Genomic DNA, 14,077 nt, shown 5'->3' on the forward strand with positions numbered 1-14,077 from the left:
ACTTAAACAGAATGGGCGAGGAAAGATTAGTAAAACAAGTGTTCTCTGCCAGGTTGGCAGGAAAACGACTCTGAGGAAGACCAAGATATAGGTGGATTGATACGGTACAAAGTGGCTTAGATGATAGAAATATAAGATCTGGTAATGTTGGAGTCTTGACAAGTAACAGACTGATTTGGAGGAAAATTGTAGATAGGAAGTTAGTAATGATGTAAATTTTTCATGTAGTACTATTATCTATATATATCATATATCATCAATATATATATATATATATATATATATAAATTGAATAAAAATTGAATGACTAGAACCGAGATTTAATTTCCATACGCATTTCGACAGATTTGTCTGTCTGCCCGAAATAATTAATATCGCAGTCACATAATATTTTATATACGCCAGGGTATTTGAGTTGATGATGACAAGGTTTTGGGTGGCTAATTAAGGGACGGATCTTTGGAAGTGGAGTGAACAAGGTTCTGATATTGTATTTTTTTAGAGCTTTTGCTAATTTATGTGAAACAGTATTATATATCTATTCCTTACATAAGTACTGTTTCACATAAATTAGCAAAAGTTCTAAAAAAATACAATATCAGAACCTTGTTCACTCCACTTCCAAAGATCCGTTCCTTAATTAGCCACCCAAAACCTTGTCATCATCAACTCAAATACCCTGGCGTATATAAAATATTATGTGACTGCGATATTCCTTATTTCGGGCAGACAGACAAATCTGTCGAAATGCGTACGGAAGAACACATGAGAGACATTACTTACAAGAGACAGCGAGCAAGTGCATTATCAAGTCATATCCTCTTCTCGGCTAATTCTAATGATGATAACCAAAGTCACAAAGTCTGCTGGGAAAAATCTACAAACATCTTCCGTTGCAGTGACGAAATAGAGAGAAAAATTGTGAAATCGAGAGAAATCATCTTCAATCCTGTTCATCTAAATAACAACTTAAGCTACAACCTCCCAGATAGTCATTCAGCTGTAATCATGTACTGGCGTTCACGTGATGCAGCAAGCACGCACTCTCCCAATAATGCAACAAATGAAAGAACAGCTTCAAATACAACTACAACGTTTTCATGCTAATTATGTATAAAGACTGTCTATGTTGTTCATAGTCTTTTAACCCTCAATGTTTAGTGTTTTTACTTTTATAAAGTCACCTGAAGAAGGCTGTTACAGGCCGAAACTAGTAGTGTGTTTATATTAAAACCTTTTTAATTAAATCTCGGTTCTAGTCATTCAATTTTTTCATAAAACTATATATATATATATCGAATTCCTTTTCCAGAGTGCCATTGATTTTCACTACAAATATATCAAACATTTCCCCAATTTAAAAAATTAAAAAAAAAAAAAAAAAAAAAACGCTGTCAAAACAACTAGTTTATATAGAGCAGAATTCACGCGTGAAATTACATATCCTAACCATGGTTATAAATCGGGCTACTGTGTGCACAGCATTAAAATCAGTCTCATACTTTATTGTCGACCTCGTATTTCTAATCTGCTTAAAAAGTAATCCTTATCTGCAACGCAACGATAGGGAAATTATAAGCAAAACTGGACTGTTTTATAAAAATAAGCAACTGGAAAATGAAACAGAAAAACATCTATCACCAATGGATTACTTACTGGTATGACGGGAGAATTATCACTTTCTGTATCATCTGGTAATTCCATTCCCTGTGAATGGAGATGCAATGGAATTAGAATAGGGAAAAATGAACCTCACTAATAAGAAGTTCACTTTTATTATTTTTATGATTAAATTCTAGCCGTATAACAATTTAATTTAATATATACTTAACTCAGGATGATTGCAACCTCTGTTATAAATCGCTTTTTAATTATTTCAAACTAACATGTATAAATAATTAACAGAAATGAACAGCAAACTACAGTGAAATAATTAAAATCTATAGGGAAGAAAGTCGTTAATTTGAGCAAATTTTCTGTTTTTAAATTGATTTTTCCCTTCCAGGGATTGCAAACATTTTCAACTGGTGACCTTTGTGAAGTCTAGTATCATGCTGCCTTCTCCGTTTAATAATTTCTGAAAACATTTTACTCAAAATTTATAATCAATACTTTAATATAAAATTTCGAAAATATTAAATGTGTAATTAAATATACATTTAGAATTATAATAGGCTACTTTACAGAAGCATGAGATAGAACGCTAATTTTCAAAAAACGAATCCAGCTCAGTAAGGCATATTAAAGAAATTATGGAAGCAGTTGGCACGAATACTGACATTACCTGCAACCAAATATCACAGCATTTCTCCATGGCAGACGTGCACTCCATCCTACAACCTCTCACTTTGTCAACTACAAATGTCTAATGCACCATCATCTGTCTACCTTCAATTGTTTAATTATTATTATATAGGTATTTCCATAGAGTCAGAAGACTCATCGTAGGAGATCGATTATTCACGCAATACTTATCATACCTCTTCTTAAACTAATTCACTACTGAAGCACCCACAACCACCTCTTGAAACCCATTCCATCCATTCACCATCCTCCAAGCAAAAAAATCTAGTCCTAACAACCTTACTAACTGCACTCTTACACAACTTCTACTGATGATCGTTTGTTCTCTCACTTCTTATCATGTACTGAAAACAGGCTTTAGTGTCAAACCTTTAAAACCCCTTTAATAACTTAAATGTTTCTATCATGTCTCCTCTTTTTCGCCTATCTGTTAATTTTTGAAACCTACAGACCGTCAATCTATAGGAAGCATTCTACAGAGCTGCCACAATCTTTGTCACTCGCCACTAGATCCTTTCCACCACTTCTTCATCCCCCCCCCGCCAGATTCCGGGATTCCAGATTTGTGTGCAGTAGTCCAAATGCTTCCTTATTAAAGCCTCATATAAGTCACCAATAACCTCTCGATCCCTGCTTGTTAGTGTGTTCTTCAAGAACCAGAGTTTTTCTTGAAAAAAAAAAATCACAGGAGATTTGTATTTAATCTCAAAGTGTTTGTTATAAAGGGGACATTTTTATTTGTTATTTTCTGCCAGCAGCTGCTCATATATATCCGGCACAAGGTAAGTCTTTCCTATTATCAACCACTAAAAACTTTTAATATCAATGTAAAATACATTAAAAATAATATAAGTCGCTCTATATAAGCGCCTCCGTAGAGCAATCGGAAGAACGACGGTACGTTGTGCCCTTCAATTAAGAAAGTTCTAATTTTTTTTTTCCCGTCGTGATGGGAGGAATCTTTATATGGACTTTTTCAACTGAAGGTGAGTTAGCCGATCTCATACAGAGACAGCAGTTTTTTTTTTCTCCCGGAAACTCGGTGGAAGAACATCCACAGGAGAACAGTGGGTGTTCTTCCACCGCGATGAGTCTTTGGACTCCTTGGAGGTGTGACGTCACGAATAATATATACGAAATGATGAATATACATTTGCGTTATTAAACATATACAAGCATCAAAATGCTTGATACCCACAAAGTAATCCAAGCTAATGTCTTTATCTACCAAAATTGGGACTGGAGGAATTAAATTATTTTATTTAATTCCTCCCGTCCCAATTTTTGCAGACAGAAAACATTAAAAAAAAAGATCAACTATTTCTTACATACGGTATTTATTCAAATTAATCATTAACTAAAAAAATATAATTTTTTTTGTTAAGTAAAAAGTAAGAAAAAAAAAAAGAAATGACTATTGAAAATAGTTTTATACAAAATTTCGTTCCCATTATAAAAGATATATGAATAGTGCTGTAAAGTAGATTCTAAGAATACTACTTGCGATTTATAATAACAGAAACACGTTTTCTATAATATAAGGAAGCAAACAGACGAAGTTGGATATTAAATTTCACTTCAGAGATTAAAAAAAAAAAAAAACGTTTCCGATAAGACCGCTTGAACTACATGGCTCTCCAGTCAACACCTTCATATAAAATTTGCAGATTAAAATAGAATGCGTAAGCAATTCTACATTTAAATCCCAATTCTACAATTTTTAATTATAGAATTGGACTGACAGAGGCCATATACCCACCAATTCAGCTATTTTTAGGATAATTTGCATATTGTATTCATTCTGTTATATAAACACCTGAACACCCAGGTGTACTTGCATTTAACTATGACAGCTGCAACTAATTTTATCTAACAAAGTTCTTTGTGATAAAACAACTTACAATCAAGTCATTTACGTATAGAATATAAGTAATCTGATTACTGCTGATCTATCGGTTCTTGAAAAATTATTATATCTACGAATAATAGTTTGTATGAAATTAGGTTTTTCCTCTTTTTAATAAAGAAGCAAAATAAAGTGTAAAGTTCAAAATAAACTCTAAGCTCTCTTCAGTATCATTTGTGAAATTTCAGAGATATAAAGATATTTCAGGGAAGGGCAGTGTGAGTAAAGTACAAATATAGAAACAAGCAAAAAAAAATAACGAAATTATCCCAGAGAATTAATGTCCTAAAAGGATCTGCATATTAAACCGAATCTGTAGTTGGTAAGTATTTCAAACACCAGATTTCATGCAAATCCACTCTGTCAGAAAGAATTATTATATAGACACGCAGATGGTAGAGAGAGAGAGAGAGAGAGAGAATGGGGAGGTAGTGCAATGCATCTAAAAGAGAAAGCAGCATGCTTTTTTTTTTTTCTTGCGGTTTTTTAAATGCCATTATTTATAAACGGGTCACACTCTGCTCCAGATTGAATTTTAAATTTTCATATTTTAAAATAACAACAACAAAAAATTAGAGATAAATTCTCTCATTAGAAACAACTTAATGCTTGTGGTTGCAATCACGATTTAAATCATTATCAAAAATAGTACTGACAATAAAAAAAAGAGGTCACGAAAATTTTATTTCACATATAAAAGTTTTTGCTTAATTTAGCTGGTTTACTCTCCAAACTTACATGATTATTTGATGTTACTAGCACTTGCTGCATTAACCTGTATGTAGCATCTCGGGATAATAGCGAACCAAATATATACTGTAAAAAAATTTAAAAAAGTACTATATATAAGTGCGTTAGCTACAAATATACTATATACAGTATAAATCTAAATATCTTAACATTTCATCATTATTGGTATTCTATCAAAATACATTATTACAAATATCGTAAATTTTTTTGTAGAAAACTACAATTTTTTTACAAAAATGAAAAAAAACTTAATTATATTCTTAATTATATGATTAAGATTTGTTACATCATATTGAAAAAGTTGAAGAACTATGATTTAGTATCCTTCTGAGAGAAATATTAAATAAGGTAAAATACGAAAATAAACTTATTATTGGTAATGATGATGATGACTCATTATAAGCATGAAGCTGTAATAAGCAGGTAAGGCTATTTCAATAAAACTTTGTATGGTATTTATTATTATTATTATTATTATTATTATTATTATTATTATATTAGACAGCATTTTCATGTAATATATCCATAATAATTTTATTCTAATTTAAAATATATGTACATGTTTTTTCCGCTTTTTAAAAGACTTTTCGTTATAGAAGGCGCTACCGAACCTCGAACCTCAACGTTCAGTAACATTCGACAAGCATACGATAAACTGAATCACTCATTTTATCAGCAGACTCGTCTGAATAAAATTGTTTTTAAATGTGATTATGTATAATCAAAACACAAGAGATTTTTTTCTCTCATTGTAAAATTTTGTATTGGTTTTTGATAAACTTCTGAAATTGGTGCCTACTATAGTAAAAGGGAAATTGGCATTCAGCTATTTAAATATTTACAGCGCAATATCTTCATATAATGCATATAAAGGGAATAATGCATTTGGAAAGATCACGTAAGTAATCATGTTTAATTATTTTCTTATTTTAATATAAACGTATGTATTATTCTTCGTTCTCCGTGCTTTGTTTTTCTTTTAAAGACAATCAATATACAGATTTATTCAACCAGTCTGCCTTATTGATTTTTTGCTTCTTTATTTGATATTTTCTTTATTAAGAAATTTATGGAGATTAATGACGGAAACCTTACGTTGGGTATTATTACTTAATGACGGCCAAATTATACGCATCGTTTTATTTTCTGTCGAGTTGTATAGATTACATGCTTTAAATTATTCCTCTGATGGCCGCAATAGAATAACTTTCTTAATTATCAAACCATTTTCCTTTATTTTGCTATCTAGTATTTTCTTTTTAGTAAACTTTTCCTTTATTTTACTATTATGTTTCTGTGTAAGTAGTTTAAAAAGAAGGAAAAACTGCGCATGGTGCTGTTAAAACAGTAAAGAACATCAGTAAATCGATCAGAAGTACATGTATGATAAAAGGACTATGGGACTTTTTTAAAAACTTTTTTTTTTCAAGATAAATAAAGTTCATTATTGTCATCCTTGTTCTGTGTTTGTACGTTGTAAGTCGATCCCAATACATACTAAAATTAAATATCTCGACAGTGCGCATATTGCTATTAATTTGTAACTGTCCAGCACAGATATTATACTTGACATATTCTGATGAAATAAAACATAAATTATTCATAAATTGTTTGCTCAGCATTTAAATAACTATAAATAATATAATATCCATATAATTAATTACTTATTTAATAACTATAAATAAATTTATTGAAAATATATCCCCCTTTTCTTATATATATTTATTTTTTGTTATCTCATAATGTTGCTTTTTTGTTTTTAATATGCATTATTATCATTATTATTATAAATACTTTCTGGAGTCGAAGACTCTCCTTGAAAAGTAGAGAAGGAAGTAATGAAACAGCGCAGTAATATCTGTTATACCCTGGTTTAAACTTATTCACCGTCTGAGAATTCACCTCATTTGGCAACCATTGCAATCACCACCCACCCCTCTCCATATAGGCAATTTATACCTTACTGTCCTCCTCATCACATCTTTACATAGTTTCCATGACTAGCTCTTGTCTTATCTCCTTCCATTCTTCAATCCTCTGAAAAATATCCAGGCCCCCTCTCAACAATTTATATGTTTTAATCAATCATTCCCTCCTGTGTACCCAGTTCGGTGAATTACATTCCTTAACCTCTCTTCGTTGCCAACATTCCACAATCACAATACCGCCTTTGTTCAGGGCCTTTTCTTGGCAATAACGCAATCTGTTATTGTCACCATCAAATATTTCTTAACTGTTTCCGACGCAGTATTCATCTTTTTCCTCTTTAAGTTTATTTTCCCATGTGTGTGGGTGGGTGTGCGTGTGTGTAAACACATTATTCATTAAATTTTACACGCAGCATCTGGTGTATATTCAGCGATTTCTATTAGCTACTTGCACAATTAATTCTGAGTATAATATAATTCGTCTGCCAAAAAAAAAAAGAAAAAAAAAGGAAGCCTTCATTTTCCCCCCATTTTACTCTTTATTAATAAATGAATAAATAAGAAGGAGTGTTTACCTTTTCTTGTTCCGTATATATTCCCACGGCATTTGGAATGATTTTGGCTGTACGTTCTTTGGTTACTTTATGAACATCACTTATATGAACTAATAGCTGCGAGGAAAAAACAAAACAAAATCATGATTTAATCGAAATTTAAGTAAAAACAGTTAGTAAACTATAAATATTAATCAAAACACGTATTTCTAGAAATGACAAAGTGAAACGAAATCATTTGCCTAAAAGCGTAGATCAGGTAGATTACTTTAACACACAAAATACAAGCACTATATATATATATATATATATATATATATATATATATATATATATATATATATATATATATATATATATATATATATATATATATATATATATATATATATTTTTTTTTTTTTTTTTTTTTAACATAGGAAAGAAATCTCGAATCGGTTTTAGAAGTTACGTTCTTGTTATCTGTCTAGATCATCCGTTATTCTTGCTTTCATCTCTACCAGAGATGATTATTGATCCTTAATTTTTTTTTTTTTTGGCAGGGGGAGAGAATCTAAATGCATAGTTTATAACTGTTCTTTGTAAAATTGGTAAGCTCATCTTCGCGCGTATAACAAGGCCGCTCTGACTAGACAGATTTCGGTGAAATTCGACATCATTACTAAAACCTTGGCTGTTTAGTCTAGTTTAGAGGTACTCTGTAATGCACATCACCGACTCACTCTAGTTGGAGAGATTATGATAAAAACTGGTAGTTAGAAGCCTTATTAAAATTTATCCGGATCGCAATTTGTTAAGCTTAAGCCAATATCAAACATATTCTTGGGATGAACGTATTCCAAAGCATAAGTAGCTTCGGTAACCACGGTAAACACAAAACTGTTAACAGCTAATTCTCTCTCCTGTTTAAATCGATAGTAAATTGTGTAGCAGATGTTAATGCATCAATTATCTTCTGTTTGCTAAATATATATATACACACATACGTACCTGAGTTCTCCGTCCGAATATGCTGGAGTAGAATCCGAAACAATTCTTGGTGATGTACAGATAACCTTGAAGTAAGATATCGGACACAAGAGCACAGGCAAAATCTGAAAAATAAATCAATAAAAAGAAATAAATTGAGGGAATGAAAAATTTGCCATTTAAACTATTGTTTAATAGAATTTCGTGAACATTTAACAACAGGGAAATCAACAAAAAAAATATATGAGTAGGTTTCCAAACCTAATTCATCAGTATATTAGGAATAGGAGTAATAATCAAATTATCTTATCAGTTACATTATCACATAAATAAAAATGTATTGAACAGGTCAGAGACAGAGCCACATGGTAAAGATTTCACAGTGGACTCATCCCGTCATCTGACAGATGAGAAAGAAGAAGAAAACCACGCTGACCGATGGAGCAATATAACCAATAACTTGCGGACGAAATCTGAATTTCATGCAGACGCTTTGATACTAATAATGTGATTTCACTATGGGTATTTTTATTTTTGAAAGATTGTAAATCTATAGGACTTAATACCGTAGGTTGATTAAGGGATTGATAATCAGGAACCTTTCGCTGGATAATGAAATTCATCTCCCACCTAACGATTACTAACCCACTAACGAATCCCATCCCACAGTAGGATTCGAAGCAGTCTCGTGGTTTGAAAATGGATATGCTAGCCACTCGACCTGCAAGGCTGGCATATATATCCTGATTTATCCTTAATATTTATTACACAGTACTTAAATAACAGATATGGAGATATTACATCTTAGTTGAGGGAAGCATATAATTCATTATAGTGATTTTCAAGAGTTTTTCCATAGACGATCATTTGATCCTTGTAGGAATCTCATCATCAAACAAGTAGAAACCTTCCTCATCCATTGTATACGAGAATGTCATGGATCTTCCAGCTTCCTAAATTCTGAATAGGAGGTCTGTGTAGCTCAGTGGAAGTGGCATTTGCTTCCTCAGCACTAGGCTGTCTGAAAAAAGGCCTCGGTTCAATTGTAGTCGCCGACTAATTAGAGGAACTTTTCCTAAGCCTTTCTTCGACCGGCTCCGAGTTAGTCGATCTCTAGCACGGACAAGCCGGTTTTTTCTCCCGAAAACTCGATTTTTCGTCTCGTAAACTCAAAAAATTGACCGTAGGACCCCACACTATTACAGACAATAACATATCATGTTAAAGTTAGGGACTACGAGATGGCAACACTTGTCAGTCGTCTCTTCATCTGATGCCGCTTATAATTAGTGATAGTCTTGTGCCAGCTATCTCTGATTGGCTACTGATGGAGACTGAATTTTCTCCTCAGTCTCCAAAAATTAGATAGGGCTGAAACGGTCTCATTTTTTTTTTATGTTGAGCCCATGCACAAGAGGTTGGTTGATCAACCTATAGTACATTAGTACCGTAATACGGTAAATTAGTATCGTATATATCATATAGCCTACTCTTTATACGGGAATAAAAGGCGTTAGCTGAAACTGAATAAGAAATACCCATTGAAAATTTGAAATACATTGCTGCAGCCATTATGAATATAACAAATATGTGTAATATAGGGAAAGTAATCAGGTTACCCTCTTTTTTTTTTTTTTGTTGAGATGCGTATGTGTTCCAAGAAATCCGAACTTATAAAGCGAATTTCCACGAATTTCCACGTTATTTCCACGTTACCGTTTTTTTTTTTTTTCATATCTTTTGATTATTTTCATTGAGTGATTGATTTTTTTTTATGTTTTTTACAGACTTACAGCCTTATTCGTTATTATTTGCGTGTTGACCTCAGGATACCGATTTTTTATTTAAATCTTCTATCCACGCAATTAGCAATTTTTCCAACTCTCTGATGGTTTCACTCTGAAATTGGACGATTTTCATTGACGAGAAGGGAGTAACATTAGCTGCCGCTTCTTTAATTCTGTCCTTATCTTTAAAGATTATTCTTATTGTTGACTTGTTTAATTTAAATTCATGGGCGACGTCAACAATCTTAAAACAGGACTCAAGTTTTTGTATGATTTTTAACTTCTTTTTTTATCCAAATTGATAACAGCGCGTTTCTTTTTCTGCGCTGGCCTATTCATTGTTGGATTTTCCTTCCCCGGTCATATTGTCATTTGAATAAGGGTGCAAATTAAACCTGTAATAAATTATATACGTGTGGAAACAATAAACATCGGAAGTGTATGAAGTGTATCAAACCGACATTTACGTATCTTTGTTTTGATAGTTCGTCTTGAAATCAGCAACGAATATTGAACTCGGAGATATGAAACGATGCGCTGGATAATAACTCTTTTCGACAAAGTGAAAAGTGAATGAGAGAGGCTCTTTCAGAAAATACAGAGGTAGTGGAATAAAAAAAAAAAAAGAGCAAGAGAAATTGGCCAGCAGCTACTCAATAAATTGTTCATGAAAATATCTACAGAAGAGACATAAGACGGACACAGGGTCTGTGAAAGAATGATGGAATGAACCTGCGGGACAGCATCAAGCATTTCTGGAGAGTGTCAAGCATTCGGGCGGAGGTTTTAGATATACCACCTCAAATGTGTGAACAGTATTCCAAGGTTCAATGGATTTGGAATTTTACCATGTATGCAGTTGGACAGGTGAGCAATGGTGTCTACAACCGAAACGTACACTTAGTTTATTTGTTTATTTATTTGGTGTCTGAAGAGAAATATTATTAAGAGTAGTATGAGGAAATTAAGTGACCGTACGATATGTCTTTCCAAAAATACCTTACATACCTGAACTGGCTATTCCTTTGACCAGGCTATATAATTTGTCTTAGAACAGTTGGAAAATTCCACAGGAGTGGATAGAATGCATGATAATCCCATTGCACATGGTTTGTGCAAACACTGATGTATCTAACTGTGGACCTATTAATATCTCTGGAGTTGGTGGTTAAGATTTTGCAAAAGGTGTTCGGGGCTCACATACAGAAATAGGTTAACAGAACATTTGTACTTTGCAATGAATAGATTGGGTTTACTAAGTGAAGGTCATATTTCAGAAACTTTCTCACATTCTATAATAATATTACCATTGAACTAGACAAGGGGAATGGATAGACATGATACTTTTGGAATCTATTAAGGCTTTTGAGAGAATACGGCATGGAAGACTATTGCATAAATTAGAGAATATGGGTTTGGATTATAAAATATTAGCATCGATAAGAGGATGGCTGACTGACAGATATCAAAATGTGGTATACAGGGGGTGGGAATCTGCAAGATTTAAGGTAGCCGCAAGGATCAGTCCTTAGTCCATTGTCATTCAGTCTGTATATTAATGACACTGGGAAGGATTTGACATGCGACATACAGCTATTCGCTGATGCAAAGATAGGTAGGGTAATCATAAATGCGGCTGATATGCAGTACTTGCAGAATGGCTTGAATAGCCTGGAATTGTGGGCATGGAAAAATGGATGTCAGTTCAGTGTCAGTAAATGTAAAGTCGTGCACTTTGGCGTGATTAGATATCCAATGTGGTATTATATCGGTTGGATTATGCTAGATGAAACTGATCAGGCTAGGGATCTTGGAGTTTTAGTGGACAGGAAGTTGAAGTTCAGAGGCTATGTAGCAAAGATTTTCAATACAACTAAAAAGATAATTACCATGCTGAAACGAACTTTAACATGTAAAGATAAGGATGTCACTTTACGTCTTTACAAGTCCTTGATAACACCTCACTTGGACTATTGTGCGCAGGTCTGGTCTTCTAGTTTCTGTGGTGATTTTAATAGAATGGAGATAGTGCAAAGAAAACTGTTAAAATGATATCAAGATTGTGGATACAGATTATGAAGACAGATTGAGAATTTGTAGACTGCAGACACTAGCAAACAGGAGAAAGGGGAGTGATACGTTGAGGCTTACAGACTTCTTAAAGGGTCATACAGGATATCAATCGATGAAACTTTTCATTTGATGGAGGGTGGGAAAAGGACGACAGGGCATCCTTGGAAGCTGAGAATGAATGAATGCCTATTCATTCTCAAACTATAGCTAGCATGCTATAGTTTGGTCATTTCTAAACAGATCCTGAAAATGAGATCTAGATTTTTCTCTCATTGAGTGGTGCGTGCTTAGAAGGGACTGATTTGGAGGTAGTGAGTGCAGGCGGTGGGAATGAATTGTAGAACAGGTATGGCAGCTGGTGCGGATATTAGTTCACCTTCTTCGTTGAGTCTGACTCCAGGTTGTCAGGAACTCAGTCTTAACAAAAAAAACTGTGAATAGAATTTAAGGTCACTGAGAGAAGGTCACTTATGTAGAAGGAAGAGAATAGTTAAAAGTAGGTACCCCGAAGTACTTCAGCCTTTGTGGAAAAAACTAACAACTGGACACAGTTGCAAAATAACACATTTCACTGAATTCCATCTGATTAGAGTGAAAGTGATGTTTTGTAGCGTATCAAAACGTTTTGTCTATTTTTGAGAACCAAAATTAGGCAATTTAGTCTAAAAATTATATATTTTTTTAATTTCTTAATTTTTCAGTGAAGTTAACTGACTGAAATTGCAAAGAAAGATGAATGATTATAATAATAACGAAGCCAATGAAAAGTTGTGGAGGAATTCATGGATGACAAGAAAAAGCTGAAGAGGTAAAAATAAGTAACGCAAAGGAGAAATAGCAGTGGTGTGTGTGCGTGTGTGGGGTTATCTTTATAAGTAGGTCTTTGTCTTCAGTGGCTAATATAAACCATTGGACGACAATCGCTAGCATACTATAGTTTGGTCATTTCTAAACAGATCCTGAAAAATACTATCGTTTGATCAATTCGAAAGCTTGCTTTTCAAAAGATAATGGAGTATTCATAAGTTTGTAAAATAAATATATTTTATTTCAGTCTACTTCCGAAATGTTCCAAACTTATTGCACATTAAGCAAGGTGTAGGATCCTCCTCTTGATACCAAACATAGCGCGTTTTTCAAGCCACTTCAGATCTGATCTCCAGGGTTCTCTCAGCAGAGAATCAATAATCGCACTTAAAGAAATTCACAAATACAGCTAATTCTCTTTTTACATGGCCTTTTTCACACGATTTCGAAATAACATCGTTTAGAAAACAAAAGCACTTCTATTTTTACATGGTATATTTAAATTTAACACGGTTCAAATGGCACTTATTTTTAAAATTTCTGTTTGAATCCAGTTCTGTTAAACCGGGCATTTCATTGTAATTATTATTTCCTAGAATGGTACATATGTACTTAAACTTGAATTGTGGGGACCCCCCCTCCTCGATGTTTTAAATATCAGGGATTATTCTACGCTACAGAATGTAGACAATTGTGCGACAACAAAAAAATCAATTTTTGTAATTACGATTTCCGGAAGTTAAGCCGACAGATGATCCGCTATATTCACTTGCTTGGTTCCTGGAAGCAGAAGAGTGCTATGCTGATTCCTCAAAGTTTAATTGGTGTGTTATAGGAGGCCCGACTATATAAAGCTGCTTGGAAGGAGTTAAGCTGTTCGCTAAACAATCATTTCTTGTTTGCAATTCGAAATGTTTAAAACCATTACTCATTAATCGATCCCTAAGACTGCGGGCAACGTGGATTTTAATACGTTACCAGTGCACTGGAAGCAAACAA

General features: G+C 33.2%; 1 protein-coding gene across 6 annotated transcripts in view; it reads right to left on the reverse strand.

The window, feature by feature from the left end:
* Positions 1–14,077, reverse strand: part of LOC150100000 (uncharacterized) — a 206,416-nt gene that overhangs the window by 82,782 nt on the left and 109,557 nt on the right. For 5 of the 6 annotated variants that reach the window (XM_090402363.1, XM_090402368.1, XM_090402366.1 and 2 more), the window contains exons 3-6: positions 8,433–8,536; positions 7,464–7,559; positions 4,949–5,026; positions 1,657–1,707 (exon numbers count right to left, since the gene is read on the reverse strand). In XM_090402363.1, the coding sequence (XP_090258489.1) occupies positions 1,657–1,707; positions 4,949–5,026; positions 7,464–7,559; positions 8,433–8,536 (329 nt within the window). The remainder of the gene's footprint in view (positions 1–1,656; positions 1,708–4,948; positions 5,027–7,463; positions 7,560–8,432; positions 8,537–14,077) is intronic. The other variant, XM_090402364.1, reaches the window with a different exon arrangement.

This window comes from Typopeltis vanoorti, chromosome 13 (assembly GCF_054136105.1).
Source record: "Typopeltis vanoorti isolate ZY-2024b chromosome 13, IOZ_Tvanoo_1.0, whole genome shotgun sequence".
Classification (NCBI taxonomy): Eukaryota; Metazoa; Arthropoda; class Arachnida; order Uropygi; family Thelyphonidae; genus Typopeltis; species Typopeltis vanoorti.